This window comes from Parambassis ranga, chromosome 13 (assembly GCF_900634625.1).
Source record: "Parambassis ranga chromosome 13, fParRan2.1, whole genome shotgun sequence".
In the NCBI taxonomy this organism is placed as follows: domain Eukaryota; kingdom Metazoa; phylum Chordata; class Actinopteri; family Ambassidae; genus Parambassis; species Parambassis ranga.
The window spans coordinates 14145190-14172718 of record NC_041033.1 but is presented as its reverse complement, the minus strand read 5'-3'; the positions used below and the strand labels follow the sequence as shown (position 1 = coordinate 14172718).

Below are 27529 nucleotides of genomic sequence, written 5' to 3'. Positions count from 1 at the left end.
GTTAGAAACACCAGTAGGCCTCAGAAGGCTTTTTTTTCAATGTGAAAGTAGGACAGCACAATTTTCTGGAATTTCAATAGTAGCCTGGAGGTTTTGATTACGATAAATTTGACTAAAGCAGCTGATCATGCTGACACCTCAAGGCAAGTCAAGGCTGCTGTGGATCAATAAGAAAATAGATGGAAAGTGACAAATGACATAGAAATGCAATATTTATACTTGTAAATAATATCAATCCATATCTACTGTGTCAGTATGACCAATCTGAAATCTCATGGGCTGAGAAAGAAAGCTGATGTTGAAACTGATGCTCCTGAAATGAGCCGCTCTGGATTGGTTCGTGCATTGAGTCAATCCACATAGCCCTTCACACAGCAGATATAAACATGTTTACACACTGATTTCTGAGCTGTGATTCAACGATTGGATGGGATATGATTCAATAACTGTGTTTTTGAGCGTTTTTTTGAAAATCCATGTCCCCTCTTGTATTCCTTTGTATTTTACTTCCTTGTGTTTCCCTCCTTTATGATTGCTTGTCCCGCTCTAATGTGTCTCACTTGTGTCTTGCTATCCTCTTGTATTTCCTGTGTTTCCCTTGTCAGTCCGTCTGCTTTTCTACGTTGTCGTCTTCTGTGTGTTCGTCCGTGTTCCCGATTCCTCCTGTGCGTTCCCATCTTCTCTTTTGGATCACCTTTGTTGTTCGGTTTGTTAGTTCCTTTTTCTCTTTTGGTTTGTAGGCTACTTTGTTATTTTGGGTTTTGTGTTTTCGATTTTGTTTCTTTTGATTAAAAACTCACCTTCAGTTCATCTCTTCCTTTGTGTTTGCATTTGGGTCCGATTCAAACAGTGCCACACACAGGGCACAAAATCCAGGAAGGGAGAGACAAACACACAAACAAAACAAACATAAAAGCAATCTGACCTCAGCTCTGGTGTACACAAGCAAGGATGATGTGGGTGCTGAGGGATCACTTCAATCTTTTATAGCCACTTAGAATAAAGACACCAAGACTGCTGCCACCCACCACTCTTGGTGGGTGGCAGGTGAGTGGTGATCTGAAATGATGGAACATTCAACCTTGGCCGGTGAGATTTTCATTGTCTTTGCAAAGAAAAGGTCAATCAACACACAAGCGGTTAGAGTGAAGAAAGGCCTCAAACATGGGGAGGCTTGAACATTTATACCTGAGGAATGCCCCCTAATGTTTCACACCCATTTGTCTGCTGCCTGTATTAATCTTTATGTGACTCACACCTGTGGTATCCTGCAGGGTTTTGTATCCAGACAGAAGGATTTAAGAGGTTTAGACATCAATTTAAAAGACCATCTTAGTAATGTTGATTATGTAGCTATGCACCAACCCAAGCTGTTCCAATCCAGTCTATTTGTCAGGAGTCAGGTTTGAGCCAGGGCTTTTATTTTTGTATTTTGTTATGTTAACCTGATTCTGGCTTTATTTTCTGTTTTGGTATTTACTTCCTGTTTTATTTTGAAAGCACTGACCTCCCTCTCGTTCCAGGTGTCTTGACTTCCCCTTCCTCGTGTGCTCCCTCCTCCTCCCGGGGATTACCTGCTCCTCCCTAATGTGTGCCACCTGTGTCTCATTGTCTCCAAGCCTCCCTTGTATATCTAGTCTGTCTTCCCTTCACTCAGTGTCAGTTTGTTCTGTTTCCCTGCGGGCTTGTGTCGTCTCCCTGAGCCTTGCCAGCCTTCACATTGACTGACTCCAAGCTATGGTAAAACCTCATATCACTGAATTAATTTTGGAACCCAGTGCTCAGGAAATAACCTTGTGACTTTTTGAACTGACTCCTTGGAAGGAGTTCTCTTTGTGTTACAAAAATAAAACGTTTTTGTTAAACCGTAACCCGCTCCTGTGCTGCATCTGTGTCCTCACCTTGAGACCGAAGCCTGACACTATTTTTGTCTGTCAGAGACATAATACCAAACAATGGCACAAAAGATAATAATAACACAAACTAAAAAGCACAATAAAAGGAAGCCATGATGGTTTTTCCAAAGTGAAAGTTGGACTAGGAGAAAAGAGGCTGATGGTTCTCCTGCACACAGCTTCTCTTCTCATTTGTGTGAAAGTTCTGTTAATGATAGCCGGTGGAATTTAGATAATTGACCCCAAGCTGTCAGTAATCACCTGCTCACTTTAAAATGAAACAATGTACACAAGCACACTTTGATAATATCCACCATCAAACCCTTCATCTGTGGATCTGGTCTGCCCTTTGACCTTAGCATACATACAGGGTGCTTCTTTCTTTTTAACACTAACACTTTACCCTCTGTACATAGAATTGCACATTAGTTTATTTTGCTTTTTTATTTTATTTTTGCTAATTCTTATTCGTATTTTTATTTATTTTTATGATGCTTAAAGTCTGCTTAATTTTTATTTATTTTTATGATGCTTAAGTCTATTATTTTGTCTTAGTTTAGTTATGTACAAAGTCATGTGAAGAAGAAGAATTTCATTGCTCAGTGTAAACTCTGCTGTGCATTTGACAATAAACTTCTTGAATCTACAGTATTTGAAATTGCAGTGCTAAAATTTGGCACATTTGGAAGAGCAGAAAGGAGCAAATGCAATGATGTAATAATTAGTGAAAACAAAGTGCACATTGTTTGCTCCTGAGCAGAATTACATGTGTGTTTGTGTCATCAGTACCGTCATTTGGGAAAGTACCCTGTCTATCATCAGTGCAATCAGTGGCAGATATCAAAGGATAACTAGTGTATGACAGCATATCCTGAGAAGATCATTGCTGCTGCAATAATGAATTCCTTAGAGGAATACGCAGGAAGAGCAATCCAAAGCAAATGTTCTTCCAGAAAAACAAATCTCAGTGGAGCAGTAAGCGATCAAATGATGACAAGTGAAGTCAACAAGAAAAAATGTATATAGCTTTACTTTACTTTACTTATTTATACTTAACATGTTGCTGTTTGTATGCTTGCCTATTTTGTTAAATTGTTTTATTTTTAATATACTTTTATCTTTAATGGTGTTCAGTGTGGACAGCAGAGCAAGAATTTCATTGTACTGTAGGCAAACCTGTTCCCTTACAGTGGACGCGACAATAAATGCTTTCAGTCTTTGAGTTCTTGAATGTTGAATCATTTCTCTGGTCTCACTCAACATTTTTCTTATTCTGCCCTTTGAGCTTACCCTTCAGTTTATTTTCAATGGCACCCACCATGACTTGTGGGTTGTTGATATTGGAAGATCCAGCAATAAACTGCTATAAATGATCCTGTCTTGTAATATAATAGCCACTTGTAGTGACTGCAGAAAGGCTCCACTGTTAATTGTGTGTAGACTCTGGATAGAAAAAGCCCAGCCACCTCTTGGCAGAATGGATTACGATCCAGCCACACACATGCTAATGCAGTCAAATAGACAGTTTGTTCATCAGAGATTTGGCTGCGAGTTGTGTATTAAAGTTGTTTTGGTCAAACAGCCAGTGGACTTTAAGTAACTCTTTGAGATGTTGCAGGGAGAACTGACCCCTCTTCTACAGCACAGCTAAGCTTTGATCATCATGGTAATAAGTATTCAATAAGTTTGGTTTGCAATATAATGGTAACAGAGAAGGCTCAGTGGACTGACAGACCTGACCAGAAAAGGAGTAAACATCCAAGGTAAAAAGACTTACATTAGGGTGTGGTGGAGGGAACTGTAGCTGTAAATGGAAACACAACTGCAAATTCCCAGAAAAAACCATCCACAAAGTATATGTCCTTTCTCTGCTGCTGTTTTATTTTAGAGCTACAATCAACAGAGATAATAAATATAATTGTGACGCTTAGATCACATAGGTGTATATTTGTTTATTTCTTTTTGTAGTCTGTTTTCTTTACTTAATGTTTTGGAAATGGAAGGTATCCTGTGTCCCGATTATACAAACAACTTCATTACAGGCTCCCAAAAATATGTGAAACACCACAAGAGAACGCTCACATTTTAGTCATAACTGCATTACAATTAACACAGGACATTGCAGTTTACAAACACTGCATAATTGTAAGTGGAGTCAGATTCAAATAACATCAGATCAACAGATACTGTTATCACGGGAGAGCACTAAATGGGAATTTCCTTCTACTGTTTATGTGTATGAGTTTCTGGGTCAAGTCACTCAAAAGCTGCAGGTCTCCCTGCAGCTGCAGTACGACCACTGTCCAAGGTGCTGAACAGTGAGGCAATTATGATGGTCCAGAGTCCCACTGTCAGCTCCAACAAAGCCATAGATTTTTGGTGTTATTATTTAGTTTATTAGTTTATTTAAAATGAGACAGTGCAATTTAAAAAAACACATGATTACATATGGTTAAAAAAAAGCCAGAATAAGCCAGAAGGATAGTTTCCATCAGTAGTCCCCTTTCCATGATTTAAAAAGGCAAAAAAAAACACATACATATACAACACTTACTATATATAAAAAAAACAAACAAACAAAAAACATTTAATCAAAATATCATATTATTGTTTATGATGTTATTGTTTGGTCTTGTTTTATTGTTTGATCATTATTATTATTATTATATTATGGCTCAAGACAACCAAATTTCAGAATTGAATAAACACTCATTTGCCTTAACTGATAGATATCCATTAATCAATTTTCACAGCAGTCTAAGCAGAGACACCCAGACTTTTCTCTTCATAGACACTTCTTCAGTTCTACAGTTCTTCTGGGGAATCCTTGGTCTCCTCCAGCATCTTCACCCAGTGGGACAGGGGGCCCAGGGAGGCGTCCAGGGTGCATCCGAAACAAATGCCCGAGCCACACCACAACGAACTGGTACATTGACCACATTACTACAGAAGCTGCACCAATCCGCCTGTCAATCTCCCCGTTCCATCTTTCCCTCACTTGTGAACAAGACCCTGAGATACACAAACTCCTCCCCTTCACCTCCCAGGAGAGAACAACGTTGGGACTGGTTGGGTGGTGAACTCCCATAAACTCTCTAGTAGCCTGCGGAAGGTATACAGCTGGTCTAGTGTTCTGTGGCCAGGATGAAAACTGTATTATTCCTCTTGGATCTGAGGTTTGACTATAGGCTGTACTCTCCTCTCCACTGATATTTCTCCTCCATTGCCTCTCAAAGCTCCACTGCCCTAGCTGCAGCATGCTGGGCCTGCCTACCTATTGTGTCACAATGGATTTCAGGTCAACTGGATCAAGTATGTTGGATGTGAAACGTTTTGTAGGAGGGTCAGGAATTGCCAAAAATGGCAGCAGAATTCAAGATTACAATACGTTATGGTCTGCCAGGTCTGTCCAGCTTCCTGCTCAGCCAACAGATGCGGGAAATTTTGTCGGAGCAGTAGGAGTCTCCAAAGAGATTCCTGTCATAGTTCAGATGTTTCCTCTGTGTCTGTAAACACTGTCTCTCTGTCGGTACATGTCCCTCCATTAGCACTGTGGTATTTGTGTGGTATATTTCTGTGGTTTTGGTTTAGATCCGACATGTTAAAAATAGTTTGAACATGAGGTCAGGTTTTCAATGGGAACATATATCGAAGTCAAAACATATCTTGTAATGTGACCAGAGGATATTTGCTTGTTGCTCTCTGTAAAGCTGAGTGTAGTGTAAAAACACTCCAGCTGTTATTCTCACACTTAAAAAAATAGATATGTTGAAGATTTTCAGTCATCCAGGTCATAATTCGCAGAGACGATTGAAGCAAGTGTTGTAGAAATTATCATATTCTGGTGAAGAATGAAATAGAGACTTCTGCCGACTGAAGGTTTTATTTCTTTGCAAAGAAAGGTCAGTCAACACGCGAGCGGTCTGAGTGAAGAAGTACCCCAAGCATGGGGAGAAGGGAACAATTATACATAAAATATTCGGCATGTCATGGTTGTTGAAGATCCTTCTCTGATACTCCTGACATATATGGAATGGCAATGTTCTTTCTTCTTGTTGTTGTTGTCTTTCTTCCTATTACTGGGTTACTGTTCTGATCAGAAAAAAATCTGATAAAAATATGTTTCTGTTATCCTTCACTATCACTGTCATCTTCCCACAGACTGGGAAACTTGCCAAAGAGCAGGCAGGTTTTAACTTTTTGAACATTCCCTGTTGACTCAAAAATGTTGCAATAATGTACACAAACTCTCTTTGTCCTAAGAATATGTTCAGATTTAAATCCATGAGTTTGCTATGCATAACAACATTCAATAAATGGTACCTTATCAGGATACAAATTAATTTGCATTATTTGTGAGGAACCTCAAATTGGGCCATATGTAATATTATTAATAGATATGCTATTTGGGAAAATGTTAAGATTTATAAGAGTTAGGCTATGGTGGTCACTCTATCCAAACAAAGGATCTGACTCATAGGAAATATTGCAGAGGAGTTTAAATATTTCCTTGAGTTCCTCTGCCTTGTAAATCATTAGCTCACCATCGGCAGACACAGGAAAGTGGTGGTTTCGGATACATAAACCCACTCACAAGGCCGGACCTCCGAGTCAGTAACAGCAGGCCACTGAACAAAGTCAACATCCTGGCTGGACCAAATGAACACACTTCTTAACACACAGCCAATACAGCACAGCTCATTACAGTTACAGACGGGCTGGTTGGATCATAATCTGTCACATAGATTAAACAAGAATACATTCAAGTAATTCTGGGGCAAAAAGAACCACTCAGGCACTCTGTAGAGGCCTTAATCACTTTTTGGCAAGTGGAAAATGCAGTTCATGAAGTTTATAGCCTCTTTAAAGGTCTTTTAACAGGTATAGATGGGCTGGTTGGATGATCATCTGTTAAATATCACAGACAAGAATGAAGTCAAGCCATATAGCATGTTCCTTTAGTTGCAGAAGTACAGTGGGGAAAAAAAGTATTTAGTCAGCCACCAATTGTGCAAGTTCTCCTATTTAAAAAGATGAGAGAGCCCTGTAATTTTCATCACAGGTATACCTCAACTATGAGAGACAAAATGAGAAACAAAAATCCAGAAAATCACATTGTAGGATTTTTAAAGAATTTATTTGCAAATTATGGTGGAAAATAAGTATTTGGTCAATAACAAAATGTCATCTCAATACTTTGTTATATACCCTTTGTTGGCAATGACAGAGGTCAAACGTTTTCTGTAAGTCTTCACAAGGTTTTCACACACTTTTGCTGGTATTTTGGCCCATTCCTCCATGCAGATCTCTTCTAGAGCAGTAATGTTTTGGGGCTGACGCTGGGTAACACGGACTTTCAACTCCCTCCAAAGATTTTCTATGGGGTTGAGATCTGGAGACTGGCTAGGCCACTCCAGGACCTTGAAATGCTTCTTACGAAGCCACTCCTTTGTTGCCCGGGCGTTGTGTTTGGGATCATTGTCATGTTGAAAGACCCAGCCACGTTTCATCTTCAATGCCCTTGCTGATGGAAGGAGGTTTTCACTCAAAATCTCACGATACATGGCCCCATACATTCTTTCATTTACACGGATCAGTCGTCCAGGTCCCTTTGCAGAAAAACAGCCCCAAAGCATGATGTTTCCACCCCCATGCTTCACAGTAGGTATGGTGTTCTTCGGATGCAACTCAGCATTCTTTCTCCTCCAAACACGACAAGTTGAGTTTTTACCAAAAAGTTCTATTTTGGTTTCATCTGACCATATGACATTCTCCCAATCCTCTTCTGGATCATCCAAATGCTCTCTAGCAAACTTCAAACGGGCCTGGATATGTACTGGTTTAAGCAGGGGGACACGTCTGGCACTGCAGGATTTGAGTCCCTGGCAGCGCAGTGTGTTACTGATGGTAGCTTTTGTTACTTTGGTCCCAGCTCTCCGGAGGTCATTCACTAGGTCCCCCCGTGTGGTTCTGGGATTTTTGCTCACAGTTCTGGTGATCATTTTGACCCCACGGGGTGAGATCTTGCGTGGAGCCCCAGATCGAGGGAGATTATCAGTGGTCTTGTATGTCTTCCATTTTCTAATAATTGCTCCCACAGTTGATTTCTTCACACCAAGCTGCTTACCTATTGCAGATTCAGTCTTCCCAGCCTGGTGCAGGTCTACAATTTTGTTTCTGGTGTCCTTTGACAGCTCTTTGGTCTTGGCCATAGTGGAGTTTGGAGTGTGACTGTTTGAGGTTGTGGACAGGTGTCTTTTATACTGATAACGACTCCAAACAGATGCCATTAATACAGGTAACGAGTGGAGGACAGAGGAGCCTCTTAAAGAAAAAGTTACAGGTCTGTGAGAGCCAGAAATCTTGCTTGTTTGTAGGTGACCAAATACTTCTTTTACTGAGGAATTTACCAATTAATTCATTAAAAATCCTACAATGTGATTTTCTACATTTTCTTTTCTTATTTTGTCTCTCATAGTTCAGGTATACATATGATGAAAATTACAGGCCTCTCTCATCTTTTTAAGTGGGAGAACTTGCACAATTGGTGGCTGACTAAATACTTTTTTTCCCCACTGTATATTCGCATTTCTAACTCCACATGACTATGCTGGCAGCTAGGCCTTGTTCTGAACAGAAACAAAATCAGATAAAAATATGTTTCTGTTATCCTTCACTATCACTGTCATCCTCCCATAGCCTGGGGAACTTGCCAAAGAGCAGGCAGGTTTTTTTAACATACCCTGTTGACTCAATAATGTACACAAACTTTTTGAGGCAGAAATAAGCCCCTGGGCTCACTGTAGAGGCCACAATCACTTACTGGCAGATGAAAAACACCTTTTAAAGAGTTCTCTATTTGTAAAAAGGATTTGGTTGAATTATAATGTCATATATGTGATAACCAAACATTATTATTATATTACAGCATACATTTACATCGAGGAAAGTAAGACCAACCACAATACTTTTTCTCTCCTTTCTTCATAACCACATGAGCATAACAGATTATTTTGCTGCTACAGACACTTGGCGATGCAGCTTTAACATTGTGTGCATGCTCCTGTGATGGAAATCAGTTATTGGCAGATGATCACTTTTTGGCACAACTTGCTGTCACTTGAACTAGTTAGCTATTAGCTGCTAACTGCTCTCCTGGTCTGAATAACAGGAGCTGCACAATTTATACAAAATATCAGTGTCTATAAAGCATCCTAGGAACTTGGTTTTTCTCACACAGCATCCACTCAGCATACACTGATGATGTCACTGCTGATGTGTTAAGAACCACTTCTCCCTTCAGTTTCTTCCTGAAATCCTGAGCACTTTCTTCCCACCACAGCAAAAAAAACAAGCACTCCTCAGGCTGAGGTGAGCAGGTATTTACAGAGTAGTAGTAGGAGGAGTGCTTTATGGGACACAGTGTGACTCACAGTTGAAAAATTACAGTGAGTGGTCTGTTCTGTAGTTTTTACTAATGTTCATTCTATGCACTAGTGGGTATCGGTAAGTTTTGATTACGGAGACAAGGCTCTGTGTTTCTTCTGTTTGCACCAGTTTCCCTGTTGAAGCCTCTGCTAACAGCTTTTAGGCCAAGCAATGGGGGCATGTCCTGCAGGGAATGTGGTTTACCATGGGAGAGTTAGTCTAGGAATGGAAATAAATTAATGTGTGTAGCAGCTTCTGACTAGATTGAATTACACTATGTTATGCAGGATTACTTTTTATTTTGATGTGTTTCAATTATGGACATCGTGGGAAGCTCAGTGGTGTTTTATAATGTTTCCTTCCAGATGTCCCTGACACACAGAGATAAGTAATGGTGCTGTCATATTGCCTTCTTCTGAGTTGTTATTAACATCTGAGTGCTCCATGTCTAAGTAAATCTGACCTTGAGGTTTCAACTGTACCCACGCTACCAGTGGACTTGCTTAAACGTCACATAGCGCAGGTCATGCAGCAAAAGTTCCCTGACACATGTGAGGTTCACCTTGCACACCAAGGACATAAACTATAGCAAATGGATTATACTGGATCACAGAGTAGCAGGTGGACTATATTAGTAGAATTGACTGACTCTACATTGTACGTGAGTGTGTGTTCTGCATTGTCAAAGAGCTTTGAGGTTGGTATAGAGAGCATTATGACTACATGGTCGGATTGGCACGCATGGCGGCACAATAGTGCCTTCATTCATGTCTTTGTTATGAGTTACAAAAACAATTAATATATATAATTTTAAAATTTTATACTTGAAGTAACATGCTCTATTCTATTACAGGATATCTTTATGCCATTAAAAATACCCTTAGCCTTAGTTTTAGTAATTAATTATCTTAAATTGAAGGTATCATCCTCCTGTTCATCTCATTTTTCATTTCATGTCAAATATTTTTAATGCTATTAGGTTTTTAGTATGTCCTGATGGAGATAGCATACAGCAGCATTGTTTAATTGTATTTGGGTCATTGTTGATCTGGGCCATATTTTTAGTCTTCTGAGAGCATCCATCCATCCATCCATCCATTCATTTTTAACCACTTATCCAGGGCCGGAGCCAGGTTGCTGGGGCAGCAGTTATGCTGTTCATAGACTTCAGCTCAGCATTCAACACCATCATCCCACAGCAGCTCATCAACAAACTGGACCAGCTGGGGCTGAACTCCTTGCTGTGCAACTGGCTGCTGGACTTCCTCACCGGGAGACCTCAGACGGTGCGGGTTGGCAGAAACACATCCAGCACCATCACAATTAACACCCCAAGGATGTGTGCTGAGCCCCCTTCTCTTCACTCTGCTGACCCATGACTGCACGCCAACACACAACTCCAACATCTTTGTGAAGTTTGCGGACGACACAACTGTGGTGGGTCTCATCTCCGGTGGAGATGAAACAAACTGCAGGAATGAGGTGCAACTTCTGGCTGAGTGGTGCAGAGACCACAACCTCTCCCTGAATGTGGAGAAGACAAAGGAGATGGTTGTGGATTACAGGAGAGCACACAGTCAGCACACCCCTCTGACCATCGACGGTGCTGCTGTGGAGCAGGTGAGCAGCACCAAGTTCCTGGGTCACTGCATCACTGACCAAGAAGGCACAGCAGCACCTCTACTTCCTCCACAAGCTCAAAAGAGCCAGAGCCCCTCCCTCTATCCTGTGCACCTTCTACAGAGGGGCTGTTGAGAGCATCCTGTCCAGCTGCATCACTGTGTGGTACGGAGCCTGCACCACCACCTGCAGGAAGGCGCTTCATCGCATAGTGAGAGCAGCTGAGAGGATCACCGGCGTCCCTCTCCCCTCCCTCCAAGACCTCTATGAAAGCCGTCTCACCCGAAAGGCCCTCCACATCACAGGAGACCCCACCCACCCTTCACACCGCTTCTTTAGTCTGCTGCCATCAGGAAAGAGACTGCGCAGCCTCCGGGCCAGGACCAGCAGACTGAGGGACAGCTTCATCCACCAGGCTGTCAGGAAGCTGAACTCTCTCCCTGCTGTGCCCCACTTTCTCCCCCTTCCCTGACAACCACTGCACTTTATATTTATCTTTTTTTAGTTTTTTTTAGTTATATGTTATATATTGCGGAGTGAAGAGTAACGCAATTTCGATTCTCTGTATGTACAGCACATAAAGCAGATTTGACAATAAAGCTGACTTTGACTAAGCAGGGGCGCCCAGACTTCCCTCTCACCTGACACTTCTTACAGCTCTTCTGGGGGAATCCCGAGGCGCTCCCAGGCCAGCCGAGAGAAATAGTCTCTCCACCGCGTCCCTCCCCATGGAGGCATCCAGTGACAGTGAATGCTTAAAGAACAGTGCGGCTTTTAGCCTAAGAGAGCAGAGGTGACATTTTGCCCAACAGCCATCAGAAGAAACTGCAGAAAATCTGGAGGCCATGCAGAAACCTCTGCTCTTAGACAAATTAGAGATAGTGTCGTCATCTGTGTTTTTGATTTACTGGTTATCTTTGTCCTTTGTTATCCACCTGGGAATAAACCTTGTTTGGATGTGGAAAAGTGGTGGATAAATTGTGAAGCTGTGCAAAATAAATCTTGTACATTGTTTTTTTTTTTTACTAATGGCTTCACCAACTTGGCTTGCTTTATGTTAACAATGACAGTAAATCCTCACATGTGTTTTTTGTTTTTGCAATCAGGAACCAAAATATTGCAGACAAAACATGCAAGTCATGCAAAATGTGTGTGGTTTAGGACCAGTGAACGGCTGGTTCCCAAACATCATGGCTTGTGTGGGAAATGATGATAACACAAGTGTCTAGATGTTTAAAGAGCAGCGTTTGCAGAATAATAGCAAAAACAAGTGAAAAAGCAGAAGAGGCCAAGTCTTGTTTCTGTCTTGCTGTGATACGTAGTCACTATCAAATGATTAATAAAAACATGTACTTCTGAAAACATTTGTCAGATCATCACATATACAATCAAAAACAGTCAGCTGCATCCTCCTCTGCATACATTTCCACAGAGGAAAAGTGGAAAGTAATACAGTAATTCAACATGTTAGCACGCTGAACACTTTCCCAAGACAGCAGTGCTGCAGGCAGAGAGACAGAGGACTGTAGTCTGACTCTAGTCAAGTTAGCCACTGTGTCTGCTAACATAAGTCCGTCCAACAATGACAGGCTGATTAACGGTAAACTAAAGTAAGAATACTGACTTTAGAATACTGCTGGTTTTATGAGTTAAATACAGGGTAAAAAGTGGGGAATGATTATTTTTCATCCATATTAATCATCCATTCAGAAGCCTCTCTCTTCACTGGCCCACAGCCTGGACCATCACACACACATAGGGATAAAATGACTAGTTGCCCATTACGGAATTACATTACGGAAGCGCTGAACTGCCACAGTAGAAAAAAATTTTAATCACTATCTCGTTATAACGTCAAACCTTATCTCGTTATAACGTGATATTAGAAACTTTAACAAGTGCCTCACGTTGTGTCACAACAAACCCAGCTTGGATGCAGCGAAGGTGATGCAGTTTGTACCCATCGAGCCTTCTGTGTCCTTCCAGCTGATCGATGAGAAATGAAGCTACCTCCAGAGTGTCGGTCTCATTCTTTCTTCTGAACAGTCCCATGCATTTTAAAAACCTTCTGAGTGTCCGCATACTGATCACAGTATCGTCCACTGTGCGCAGTAAGGACAGAATCTCCCCATGTCTTAATCCAAGCATGACATAGAACTTAATTAAATCTTGTAAATGTGTCATTTTCCGATGTGAGCAGCAAACCGGTTAGGTTAGGCTACTTATAAACTGTTTTTTTATTACAGCAATAAAATGTATCTCGTTATAACGAGATAATATCACGTTATAACGAGATAGTGATTAATTTTTTAGTTTAATTAAAAAAATTTAGAAGATGGGGAATTACCCCATTCCCCATAATATGCATATTATCCATTTTGCAACCTGTCATGTTTGTTCTCTGTAATGTTTGATGTTTGCTGCATGTTTGTTCCTCTGTCTCTCCTTCATCCTCTCTGTCCTGTCTCCCTCTTATCTCTCTCTCTCTCCTTCATCCTCTCTGTCCTGTCTCCCTCTTATCTCTCTCTCTCTCCTTCATCCTCTCTGTCCTGTCTCCCCCTTCTTCCCCTCCTCCGACTGGCAGCAGGAAGGTTCTCCTTTATGAGTCAGGTTCTGCTCAAGGTGTCTTCCTGTTCAGGCTGTGGGTCTCTGTGAACACGCTTCGCTGCTGAACAATGGTAGAAACATCCGTCTATGTGAACCTTATCTGTTTACCTGGATGAGAGATGACAACAAGCTGATAATTTTCAGAGAGGTGGGCGCGTACGTGCTCGTAGCATGATGCAGAGAACAGAGAAACGCGTTCCTGTTTGTTTAGTTACATTTTTAGCACACTCGCAGTTAAAATGAAGTCTTAAGCAACACTTTCTCTGCGTAATGTGAAGTAAAACTCAAACTGAACGTTAATTCATAACGTTTCATTTCTGTGTGGGTGTAGCCTACGTCCTGTTAACGGATTGGTTATGTGAAGTCCAGAGCAACTGGATGATGATGATATTTTTCTTCGTTTGAATAAAAAAACGAAATGTAAAAAAAACGTGTTTTCTAAACTGTCCAATTTTTGCCGCTTTGGGTTTATTAACCATGTGTTTATTTTTCGAACGTTTTCATGCTCATTTTTAAGCCAACTCGACCCCCAAAAAGAGCCGGGTTGTCCCGGACGAATCTCATTTACCCCATTAAATATACAGATTATATTTAAAACCAGGTATTGTAGATGTATTAATGGTAACGAGATTGTCTTTATCGAAGCAGTTAGTCTACCTAAAGTTTTCAGTAAATGATTATTTAAAAAAAGGGCCTTTCGATCCCAACAGGCCTCATCCGGCCCAAAGAAAATGTGAAAATGTTATTATTATTATTCAGGCTATATAACCATTTTGTTGCTCTGTATTTAAAACAATCCATCAAATGGTGTTATTTAACTGTTTACGTTATTGATTATTGTATTTATTTATTTTTTGTGACTCGGACCAGTCTATTTTTTTACACATGACAAAGTAAAAAAATAAATAAATATGTCACAGTGGTTTCGTTCGTTTCAACACTGGAAACACTCGCTTCATGCTTTGTCAGATCTTAAACATTGATTTTACATGATGCCCTGAAGATATTACAGCACCCATGGAATGTGTCTGTATTTTTCCCAACGTGCATTCGCCGCTAAAAATAATTGTTTGGAGGTTAAAACCTTCACTGCGGTGTAGGGGTGAGGCCGACTCTGACTCTCCTGAGTCAGCAGAAAGAATTTCAGAGAAACGGCACAAGAAGTCTGGTAACGTGCCCTGCAGCTGATGCAACGTGATCACACGTTTGATGATTTCCCGGTGTCCGGCTGAATTTGTAAAGGGGGTGGGATGTGCGGGAAAACTGCGACATGCCTGTAAAGCCAAACCAGCGTTTCTGTCGAGTCTCCTCGTCTGTAGACGCCACTGGGACCATTTAAATAAAGGAAACACGGGAGACGTGTGTCGTCTCCGAAGTCAGTCTTTTAAGCAGGAGTCACACTTAATTTCCACAGACTCTGACTGTCTGGTCGGCACACATCTGTTTCCATGTACAGTAGGACGAATTAGTAGGAAAATTAGTGGTGGGGACGCGTCACCTCCGTCCATGATGGTTACGGTTATGAGCTCTCCTCGCTGCCTGTCTGCACCTTTTCCAGGTAGACCTAGTGCTTCCCTCTCCAGGCAGGAATCAGGCCTTATAGCCTGCTAAGCAAACTGCAACACAAAATAGATGGTGTCTGCATCTTGTAAATTTAATGTAAAATGAACATCAGGTTTCGATTTATCGAAATGATACCAGACAGAAAGCTGCTGTTATTCATCACCACCCACACTAGACTAAATGCTACACTCCATTAAGGATGGAAATACTGCTTGTGAAAAAAAGGTTAGATTTTATTTTATTATGGTAAAAGCCACGGCCGTTTCCTGCTCAGAGCCACAGAGTCACGTCGTTCTCTCCAAAGAATCTCAACCAATGGCTAGATGAGGATCCTGCATATGGCCCCTGTGTTCAACTTCAGCCACTTCAGCCAACCCAGAGCACCATACGAAGTGCCGGCAAAACCGTCCTTCCACGAAGGGGAAAGGGGAAAACATCCACATTCAGGAATGGACTACTGGAAGGAACATGGGCATTTACAGAAATGTTAATGAATGTACATTATCACTGTCAAATAAACTAACTAAATAAATAAAGATAAATAAATTGTCACCTCCCCGTTCTGTGTTCTCCATCAAACTGACAGCGCCATAGGAGGACGCTATAGTTGAGGCCAATGAGAGAAAGAGGCGGCGTTGCACCGAGCTGAAAATGAAGGGTGAGCAGCGAGGCTGCCTTTATTACAACTCATTAAAACACACAGTTGATTAAACATGTTTGAAACATATTTGAACATTTAGAATAGAATAGAATAGACTTTACCAGTGTTGGCAGAGATGGATTCGGGGAGTTGGAAGCCTACCAATGGGATGATGATCTCACAGAACAGGACTGGGGGGGGAGCGGGGGCGGATGAAAGTGACGAGTGATGGACAGGTAGCTGACGATAGGAAGTGAGTGGGCGGCATTGAAGTAAAGCTTGTGGCTAACAAGATAAACACGATTTAACAGAATTCCCCTGGCTTTAACACACACCCTTATCTTTTCTCCTGCCAACAAACAATGGAACTACTCAGGAGGAGAGAGTGGTGTGCGTTCTTGGTGGCGCACTCCGTTCACATGAGAAATGAAGTCATGGGCTGTAAACATAAACAACTTCATGGGTACACCTGTGCCCCAACCAGTAATTTATAGAGTCTATCATAAACTTGCAAGTCTTCTCTTTACACCAATGACTTTTAGTGAACAAAACAGTATTGCGCACGTTGTGGAGAAGGCGTGAGAGTAAAGACGGACACACAAGAACAAGGATGATAACGCAACACCTATAACTGTTCATCGTGGGAGACCTGCTTGTATTAAAACTTACCGTTTCGCATTTTTGTTTTATCAGTGACACGGGTGCTTTCTATATTTGCTGTTATGGAAGCGAAGTCCTACAAAAGCAGCTTGCAGCATGGGCACAGGTCAAACTGACTCACTACGCAGCAGGCTGAAGAACCCTTACCCTGAGCCACAAAGAGACACGGGCCAACGAAAATACCTTTTCACACACGACAATAGGAGAGAAAAAGTCATCCGCTATGAAAAGTTTCAAGCTATCTCTAACACTGAATTTTCACGAGATGAATTCCCTCTTTGGTGGCGCGAGATCCCGCATCAGTATCTAAAACCGGCACAAAGACAGGTTAAAAGTTTTGTCGCCCATCCATCTATGCATCCATGTTCTGAGCCTGCTTTATGCTACCCTGCGAGGTCACGGAGTGTTCAATGGGCGAGAGGCGAGGTACACCATGGACAGGTCGCCGGGTCTCCAAGGCTAGAGATACAAGCCATAAAACAAAAATCTGAAATATGGTGATACATTTTGTTTTTGCATCCACCGCCTGAGTGCCGTCTTGTGCAGTGTGCTGTGTTGTGTAATTCATCACTCCATACAAAGTAACATTCCAATAAATCTGATCTGAGGTTTATGCTGAGCGTACACGTTCATGCGTCAACTGGATGTGCGGAAACGCACCACCTTGACTGTTTTTAAATGTCATATTTTTAGGTGATATCACGTGGTAGGTGTGGCTATCCGTAACAGGAGGGCTATTTAGGCTGATCACTGTTTAACAGCCACAGATGCAGCTGGATCATATGATGCAAAAGATGTCCACGCTCGTGGTGCTTGGCTTTGGTAAGGCTGTGGACGCACCAGAATCATTTTTAAATCATTTCAGTGGCTGTTTTTAACTGTATAATAACACTTGTCACACCTGCAGTTGGGCTCCTTTGTGGCTCCACCACCTCTTACTGTGGTAAGTGGTTAATGTTCTTAACTGACTGAACCGACTGTGTTAGTTTGTTTTTTCTTTCTTTGAGCGACATTGTGATAAGACATCTGCTGCTGTTTGTGTGTCTTGCGTGCGTGCGTGTGGGTGTGTTAACGAGATGGATGGAAAGAAAAAAAAATGTTTTTTTTTTTTTTAGGGGTGTGAGCATGGAAAACGAAAACTGTCTGGAAGCCAGATTCTTTGTCACATCTGCTGCATGTCAGAACTTTTCATGGCAGTAGATAGATCCATTATTAATTACTTGTAATCAAATGGACATTTTTGCCATTCTGCATATATATATATATATATATATATATATATATATATATATATATATATGTATGTATATATATATATATATATATATATATATATATATATATATATATATATATATATATATATATGTATATATGTATATATGCATATACCACTGTGTCTGACATTGTAGGCTGCATATGATGGCTGAATACTGAGTGGCAGGAGTGTGAATCTACAGAAACCATTGAACATGGCTAATAATGTTTGTCTCTGATGACAGAGCTCATGGTGGGAGCTAATGAAGTCTTCCAAACTGACTGCCGGTGAGTGACTCCAGCCATCATGTGTGTGTGTGTGCTACAATCCAGTGGGAGTGGTTCTTCATCACAGAAGAATGAGGCAAATGGGTGGGCTTCCCTAGCATGACTCTGGAAGGGGGTGGGGCATAATAGAGACTGTTGCTGCACTCTTTCATCATCCAGCTGAGTCAATGTATTGAGGAGATCCTCAATTTGTATGCAGTCCAACAAACGCACATGCTGTCGTCAGCCAATGAGCCAGAGCCCAGTCTCTGATGCACTTGGCTCCCCACATTGTATAGTCACTCAAATGTTTTCTTTTAACTGGTTAATTGTCGGTGTTTAGGATCATTCACCGGGGTTCTCCAAGCTTCTCCAGATCTTTCTCAGTTTGTCCTTCTGGGGTTTTGTCTTTCAGTTCCACTCTTTTTTCACATTAGGGATGACCTTGATTATCTGTCGCCCATTGTTGTTTGAGCAGCAGTGAACAGTCTTGATCTGCAATGCCTTTAAAGCTAGACACACACACGGTCACAAATCCTGCTTCCAGTAGTCCACTGGTAACCAATGTTCTTCCATTCCTTTGGTGACAGTGAGTTATTCTGACCACATGCACAGAAGGTGTGCCAGAGCTTTTTTTCACACAGTCCATTAGAGGGCAGTGTTACAAAAGATAAAGCTGAAATGATCCTAAATCTCTGACGGTAGGCTGACTTTCTGTAAAATGACTGCATAGCTGCTTTCATATCAATGAGTTTAATTCATATTTTTTAGAAAAACCTGTGGGATGTTGCAGTACAATGTGCACGAGGCTGTTTGCTGTGATCCAAACCATCCTCCGGAGGCAGGGAAGGCCTGTTGTGGGAATAAGGCATACAATCCTGCAGAAGCCACTTGCTGCTTTAACGGCACAGGTAATGAATTAGCATGCAGTCATATGCAGTCAGCAGCCGCATATCTGTGGGAAAGGGATCCTAGGAGTATTAGTTTTACACACTGTGGCTTTTTCATTGAAGCCTGGGTGCATTTCTATGAGCTGAATGACTTCATGACCGAAAATGCATTCTAAATAACACAGTACTGTGTTGTATTTCTTGTGTAATGAGCTTAAATAAATAGTACAGTAAGTACCCAGTAATTTTTTCTTCACTTACACTTTTCCTAACGCTCAGAAGGTGAGAAATGTAGTCTCTGAGCTGTTGATTCCATAATCACAGTTATGTTGGCTACTTCAGAGGCTGCCCTCAGGCAGACCTCTGTGCTGACATGTTGTAAACTTATGAACTTTCCAGCAATGATGTCATGCACACACTGTAGCGGGCTGATGCTTCTGTGGATTAGATGTGTCTTATTTTTACAGCTCATGTCACGTTGGGCTTGAGTGAGGAGGTGTCCTCTTGCTGTGGACTGACAGCATACAACCCACTAAATCAAATATGCTGTGCTTCAAAAATCGTCGATAAACCTTCACCCCTGGCTGCCTGCTGTGATGAAGGTGAGAAGAATCAGTTTAGAGTATCATTTAAACATATTTCCATGAATTTTGAATAACCAGCCAGGAGAAGCAGCTATAACTGTGTAATACTTAATGTTTTTTTAATGATTTACTGTTTAATGCACTTAAACCGATATAGTCACCTACTTTCATCACAGTGAAGTGATGTAAACCCTTTGAATCAATGTTGTTGCTTGGGCACATGGCCAATTCTTTGTAGTTTCTCTCTCATAGTGGGAAAACAGTCCTCTTCCTGAATCTGTTCCTGTGAGAAGTCAAATGTTGCTTCCCACAGCCTGTAATCAGTAAGTCTGTAGTCAGCAAGCTTCTTTTTGGTCTGCTCATATTCCCACACCAACCAAAGATTGGATGGTGCCAATATGTCACTGCAACAGCAGCAGAACTGAGGAAGCCGATTGTGGGAGTGGCGGAATGCCTTCAAAAAACAGAAAAAGAACTAAACATTTGGAGCTGGACATTCACTATGATCAGAACCTTGGTGCAGGCACGGCCGTCCTCTCACGATGGCTCTGGGTGGGCTCTGCTGCAGGCTCGTGTGTTGCTAGGCAGCAGATGTCAATGGGCTCGGTGCCGTGCAGCGGTGTGAATTGAAGACAACTTTCCGTCATAACACCGGTTGGTGCGTTCAGGTCGTAGGCAGCTGGACAACCTGCTGGATCTTGAGTTGTGGGTTGATGTGTAAAACTAAACTTCTCTAACTAAAAGTCATTTGTTTATTTGTAACTCTGTGGAAAATCCAAATTGACAGTTTTAAGGTTTCTCAATACAAGGCCATCTCTTTGGCAGAAGGTAAAGTGTAGGCCATGGCAATATCAACAGGGAGAGCAGCGGACAAGCCTCCATCTCCACTGTCAGCACACGGGGTATCATAGATAAATTGTTTACAGTTGTTACACGTTGTAAGGGATCTGTAACTGTCCTTTCTTTGGTCCCTGTGCCACAGTCTAATGAAAGAAACCAGAATTTCAGGTATTATTCCGTGATTTTATATTTTATATTCCATAGTGCCGTACAATGTGGAGAAACAGCTGTGTTGTGGTAAGGAAAAGAAGATCATGCCGAGGGAGTCCAAATCCTTCCTGTGTTGTGGAAATCAGACGTACAACAGCAGCAGTCACTGCTGTTCTTACAAGGAAAGCAACACTTTGGAAATCTTATCCAAAGATTCAAAACAGTGTGAAACCGATAAAACTGGTGAGTACACCCTTCTTGAGCCCCTCTCCACTTAAATTGTCTGTGTTCATATAGACACATACAGCTCAATACATAACATGTATATTGACTATAATATCATATAAACTGAATAAGGGTTTTGATTTTTTTGCCAGGTTTGCCTCAAGCCCAGGTGGCGGGTGAGTCACTAAGGCCTTTGAGATCGTTGAACATGTGTTTGTGTTTAATACTTTCTTACCTGGTGCTTTATGTCCACAGGTACAGAAACAAAGGTAGGATAATGTGATTTACCTTCTCTGTTACAAAAGATAACTAAAACCTGCCATTGCATGCACAGTAACAGTAACTTCATGCAGCTTTCCTTGGTGTCTTCCAATTGAGAGTTCTCCCAAAATCCAAAACAGTGCAATTCGTTAGTCTTCTGAATCACTGGATTACATTGACTTGCACATCTTTATAACTAACCTACAGTTCTGTATTTTCAAACTTGCTTGAGTGTGATTGTGGAACTTTGGATTTTTGGAGTTTTTGGCCATGTTGAGAGGATGACAGATCTGCCAGTTATAGCTGCAAACAACACACTCTTCTCATTATGGGCTAGTGCTGGAAGCAAAGGTAAACAAAAATCCACAGTTGACTGAAAGTATGAACACTGCTTCCTTGACCTGTTGTCCTCTAAAATATGTTGGCTAGATTTAGGGAAAAGAGGGAGTTCAAGGATAAAACAGACCTAACAGTTCAACTGCAACAAATTTATCTCACATGTTGAGACCAGGCCAGGCCTACCCACTGTGGGTAAAGAGATTTCCATTTGTGGTTTAATGAATGATTTTTTTACATTTATTTATGCATATGTGTGGGTGTGTGTGTGGTTGGTTTTGGATTGGATTCTTATATTGGTCTGTGAAAAGTAGAACACAGGCTATCATTATGTGCGTGTTCTCACACACAAAAAAAAATCTCTTTTTTTACAGACCAAAATGGAAGAACAACATGAATGGTGAGTTAATCTTTTTATTATTGTTTTTTTATATACCAAAAGCAGAACCAGAAATTTAAACTTCTTAACTAACTCAAATAACTAATTAACTTAAAGGTTATCTTGACTCATTTGTTGTGCCTTTATGGAATAAACTGACATAAATATGGCCAGAAAGTGAGCAAAACTAAGTAAGTAAACAAAGGCCCAAATAATCTAGAAGATAATCACAATGCACTGACAAAGAGCAATGTGTTCCTACTCTGTGATAATATTGTTTTTGTTTTTACATCTCAACAGCATCAATCTAACCAGAAACCTCAGAGAAAGGCTTCGCTTGTGTTACTCCCCAGGTATCCCTTTTGTTTTCATTCTCAAAATATTTCAGTTGTTATCTGATCACTTTACATCATTGCAGTTGTGTGAAGCTTTTGTAGGGCTCCAACAAAGCAGTTCATTGAGCGCTCAAACTGTTATAAATGTGTGGGAGGCTATGAGAATACAATAACTACTTATTTAAATTACACCTTAAATGATTCCTGCAGCCATGTTTAGTGACAGTTACAGGTGCATTGTGGAGACATGTAGACACATTGGGGCTTAACCACAAAATGATGATAAGTACACCGGTGCCTCTGTTCTCTGAAAAACTAGCCTTGATTGACGGCTTGTGTAATCCAGTTTGGTACAGTCCCAGTCCAGACGTCAGCATTTTTTTATTGTTTTCAAAAGACTGATTTGATTTGTCTATTGCAGATAGCCACATGGCAGTTGAAAACCTGAGGCTAAATGTCTGGTACTGCAAAGTACTTTTTTTGTCCAGGGTACATCAGAAAGCAGAGGATTTGTTCCCCCACTGTCTTTAGCATTTGCTGTTCATTAACTAGTTTTAGACAGACAGGGAATTTTCTTGTGGAATGAATGCATGTTTAGAAACAGCTCTGAAGTTAGGGCGTATTGGGCTCGTGCTTCCTGCAGTAAACTTGTGGTTGAGACAGCTGGAGACAGAAGACTCCACACAGATATGTGCACGTCTCTCAGAAGGAGCTCAAATGTTTTCAACTGTCTGTGCACTTTCTCACATTTCTCTAACTTCTCAGAGTTAGATGAGAATGACTCATCTTTTCCAGAAGTCAATTATTCCCACACCCTCAGACCCAGGCTGGCTGTTTGCCTGACAGCTCTGTTCTCTTGTCTGCTTTTCCTTTCCACCCCTCCCCTCCACACACACATGTATATCTGTCTGTGCAGATAAATGTGACGCTACCGTGACGCCGTACGACCCACAAACACACATCTGCTGTGGTGGCCACGTGTCTGAGCGTGATCCCCAGGAAGATCAAGTATGTGGATTGATTTGTTTTTGTATATTTGATTGCACAGCTGGCTGAGACATATCATTGTTGACAAAATGAAATTTCTGTGGTAAAGTTAAGTTATTAGTTGTCATTAAACAAAGCTGCCTTGCATGCTCTCTGATAGACGTTTAAAGCATAAAGTAGAAGAATTGAATATTACATTTTGAAAATAATAACTGTGTGCAGAAACAGTTTAAGAACCGAACAAAGCCCCTGTTTTAAAAAAAAAGAAAGAAGCTCGGAGCTCCTCCCCGTCTCGTTTTTTACAGTAGCAGGGAGTTCTCTATCAGTTTGGTGAAAGTCATTGAACAGTGCTGTTATTGGTAACGATGTACACAAAAGTATGACCTTTGCATGCTTTCGATGTGTACAAACAATCAGTCTAAATTTCATTACATGTGAGTTGGTGACAGTGTTTGCATTGTATTTTTTCTGTCTCTTCTAGTGCTGTGGGACCATACCATATAGCTCTGGACGGCGTGGAGTCCTCTGCTGCAATAACACCTTGTACGAGGGCAGAGAAGATGCTGAAGAGTGCTCAGAACTCGGGATTCCCTTTAACACAGCAAAAGAGACTGTATGCTGTGCGGATTATCATGTGGAACCTAGAAAACGATGCTGTGGGTCACACACGTACGAGCCTGATAGACAGATCTGCTGCAAGGGTCATGTGTAAGTAATGGGCCTCTTTGGTTCTTTACAAAGCTGATGAAATCTAGAGAAAGCTCTTTTTTCCCTTTTTTTTAAAATCAACTTGGAATGTTGGACAGTCTGTGTTTGTGTAGCGGTTGTGTATATTTGGCCCACTTAACACAGGAAAAACTTTCCCAGATATTTCAGTGGAATGTTCCACTGCTGCAGCTCTATACTGTCCCACCTTTGTTTTTTTCGTTCTGGCTGCTATACCAGGAATGTCATCTGGGTTTGTTGCTGCTTCGAAGCTTGTAACTTGTAAATAACATGTGTGTGGGTATTAGTCTCATGCTTGTACTGTCTTGTAGATGTTTTGTAGTTCAACAAGACAAATTGGATTTAGAACTCATTGCCTTTTGATTGAGGGGTGGTGATTAGCTTGTCGTCAGCAGATGTTACAGGTGCATGAGTAACCTTTTCTCTTTAAATGTTGCACCAGCTCTGTCTGGGAAAATGCAGCACATGTAGATGGTAATCGTTGTTGAGCTTATGAATTCAACAGCCAACATATTCATACCCTGAAGCAGGCATTTGAATTCATGTCTAGACTGTTTTCATGGTGTCTGCTTCTTCGGAGTCCTTTGGATTACCCTTAGTATAGCTGGGAAACTTATCAAGTATATGAAAGCCATGGAAAAAAAGCTACCTTGCCAAAAACAACCATTCATTGAGCTTCCAGACTCACATGGGTGGGTCTAATATTTTTCAATGTTTTCCCTTTAAACATAAGAGGAATCTCTTAGTTGCTATTTTCTTATTTGAAGTTAATTGCCTGCTTTGTTTCTCCACCCAGGCATGAGAGGAAAAGCAAAGTTTCAAAATATTTCTGCTGTGGCACTGAGACATACGACATCGAAAAGGAAATGTGCTGTGGTGGGACTCGGCTCAACCAAAAGGTACCCAGTTTTTATTTTTATTTGATTTTATTGAAGTCTCACCAATTTGTTGAAAGGACATTTCACCAAAACAATAACATGCACTTGACCTGATTGGTTGATCGACCCCTTCATTTACAGGTAAATGGGTCACCACTGAAATGAACAGTTTGGCAGGACTTGTCGGCTATGCTAGTCAAAAATGCAGAACAGTCTGCATCTTTAATAATAATAAAAAATAAAAGCCAGAAGCCAGACATGATTTCATGCACAGTGGTTTGTTTGTTCCATCTGGCAGTGGACTCTGTGTGCTTTGGCGTAGACCGTGATGTGATAACTACACCCAAAGGGGGGAAACAGATGAATAAGAATAAATTGAATAAGATGTCCCACTTCCTGATTGAACTCTCATGTACCCCTCATTGAGCTCTGTGAGTTTAAGCGTTCAGGAGTTATAGCCTTTTTTTTAAAAATCCTGGTACGTCAAAACATCATCCAAAGTGTCCATTTGGTGACCCACTGAATAACTTATGCAAAATAGTCATTTTCTGTGATACCTCCACAAAAAGATTGAGGATTAGTTACCTCCGTTTGCATTAAAGTTTCACAGAAAAATATGAAAGTCAAACCTGATTGAAATACAGAAGCCACTGCAATTTTTTCTTTTTTCCTTTTGTTTTTATTGATCATATGATATATATATATATATAAATATATATCCTCTCTAGAATCAGGTCTGCTGCTCGGGTGCGGAGAAAGAGCTGGTCTATACCGTCAAAGAAGGCTTCAGCTGCTGCGGTCACCACTACTACAACAAGGCCCTGTGGTCTTGCTGTGCAGACAGGTTGAAGCCATTTCCAGAAACCAAAACACACAATGGTCAGTAATATCTGCTTTGACACATATTCAAATTAGTGTTGCACATGAATGCACATTCTTGTATTTTAGCAATATTTTACATATAATCTGCTGTTTCAGGATCCAGACTCATGCCAATGGCCAATATGATGAACGAGAAGCTCTGCAACAACAGTGAGATATCAGTTTATCTTGGAACTCTGGAAAGCGTGACTCAGTCTCACATCGTCTTCAACAATGTGCTGAAAATCCATCTAAGAAACTCCACTATGGAAGCTATGCCTAAGTACAGCCTGGCCAGAGATTACTGCAGCTTCCCTAAACTGATCCATGGAAAATCCTACTTCTTTGACGGAGTCCAACTGTTTGTTGACCTCAACCGTGACTTTTCTCTGCAGTCACTCTCTTTCCTGCTTAGTAAGTGTTCTGTTTAGGCAGCCACTGTTGACCTGTTCCTTCTGGCATACAGTAAGTGGATAGGCTCTGATGACAGATGAATCTGCATACTTGCATGATTCACCTTCACAAACAAAGTATACAACACGTTATATAACTACATGTAACACATATTTCAAGAAGCAGAAGATAAAACTGGTTAATAGATGGATAGAGGATGTAATAAGAAGATGTGTCATGTTACCTTCTAATCCTTGGTAAATATACCTTAACTAACCAACTAATTAACATCGTGATGCCACAATATAGCTGTAACGTGGCGTAACATGGATTACTCAGTTAAACTCTTACAGTACTGTCGCTTTGTGCTTTTTACTACAGACAGGCTTTACACACTCACACAACTATAATGTGATTAAACACAGTGGTCACCACTCTAATGTTGTTTACAAGGTGTCAGGTGATGTGTTCATTGGTGCTACCTTGCTCTAATGTGATACAAACGATTAATACACATCTAGCGTTAGTGACCTAAAGTCTGATTAAAGCTACAGCAAAAAAAACAGTGCAACAAACAAGGATAGCAAGAAGCATCTGCGAATGTAAGCAGTTATTCACATAAGCTATTTTTTTTTTTACAAATTTTAAATTATTATCATTCTTACACTGAAATATAACTGTTTGCACACTGTCCTTCCCTCAAGGAAATGTTTACATGTGAATGACATAATTCCTCATATCTTCAGTGATGATGCTATTAAATGATAAGAAATTTATCCACAGTCTCAGAAATTAATATACTTTAATGACCCGCCATAGCCAATATAATTGTTCTTCATGTGAATGTGACTGTACTGTAATACACAGTTGTGTTTTGTGTAAATGTCTTATTTTGAACTTGAGCTACAATTGACAACTACGCTAGTTGAACAATGTATATTGCATGTTTTTGGGATATCTTCCTTTTATTCAGGATTAAAGTTTTTCATAAATAAAAAAAAACATTTATTACTAAACATTCTGTGTCTTATTTTACTGAGTAATGCCCTTGAGGTTGCCAACAGTTTTTTGCCAGTGCTGATTAATTCACTAGCTCTGTTGACTCAGTGGTCTGTGGTTTGTGACACTGTTGCCCTCATGACAAACCAAAAACCACACAGTACCAGCAGTGAAGTCATTTCTCATTCTGAAGAAGCATGCAGCCACACTGCATCATCCACCTTGACCCTGTGTGGTCTCAAACAAACACAACTATCCACCCCTACGCATGTATAATTCACAGTGCACAGTAAACCATCCTTTTGAGCCTTACACCTATGTCGAGCATGTTCCAATACCAAACCAAGATGTCGTTGTTAGCCAGTGATAATCGTGGTTGATAATAACATTTGCACATTTTTAAACCAAACACCTTAACGTATTCAAAATCCGATGATAGGCAATACTGTGCGTACAGCCTGTGACATACTATGAACTTCTGCCCTGCTTAAATTCACTTTGTGGCCTAATCTGGATTGAACTTGAGTTAGAGAGTCTACAGTTAGTGTCTAAAGTCTGGTTAAAGCTAAAGCATAAAGCACATCCCATATCACCTGCTTTTATGACAAAAAAAATTCTCTTTGTGTGGGATCACGAAACATTCCTCAGTCCAACTGTTAAAGCTGGTAAACACAAGTGGTTTTGCAGGCTGAGGCAGGCTGCCTCAGTCCCAGTAATATACCTTTTGGAGGTGTTAGGCAGACTCTAC

General features: G+C 40.9%; 1 protein-coding gene across 1 annotated transcript; it reads left to right on the top strand.

The window, feature by feature from the left end:
* The first annotated feature begins 17173 nt into the window (after positions 1 to 17173).
* LOC114445517 (galaxin) lies at positions 17174 to 26798 on the top strand. The gene is made up of 15 exons (XM_028420625.1): positions 17174 to 17235; positions 17321 to 17356; positions 17916 to 17958; positions 18709 to 18848; positions 19295 to 19429; positions 20456 to 20644; positions 20779 to 20802; positions 20882 to 20895; positions 21598 to 21623; positions 21903 to 21955; positions 22854 to 22945; positions 23406 to 23632; positions 24447 to 24549; positions 25257 to 25407; positions 25507 to 26798. The coding sequence occupies exons 1-15, from the start codon at positions 17181 to 17183 to the stop codon at positions 25818 to 25820; spliced, it is 1602 nt and encodes a 533-aa protein (XP_028276426.1). The 5' UTR covers positions 17174 to 17180; the 3' UTR covers positions 25821 to 26798.
* The last annotated feature ends 731 nt before the right edge of the window (positions 26799 to 27529 follow it).

Coding starts and splice junctions, on each gene's coding strand:
- LOC114445517 (XM_028420625.1), top strand. CDS start 17,181: ATGCAGCTGGATCATATGATGCAAAAGATGTCCACGCTCGTGGTGCTT. Junction 19,430..20,455: donor GGCTGCCTGCTGTGATGAAG/GTGAGAAGAATC, acceptor TATATTCCATAG/TGCCGTACAATGTGGAGAAA. Junction 25,408..25,506: donor AGAAACCAAAACACACAATG/GTCAGTAATATC, acceptor CTGCTGTTTCAG/GATCCAGACTCATGCCAATG.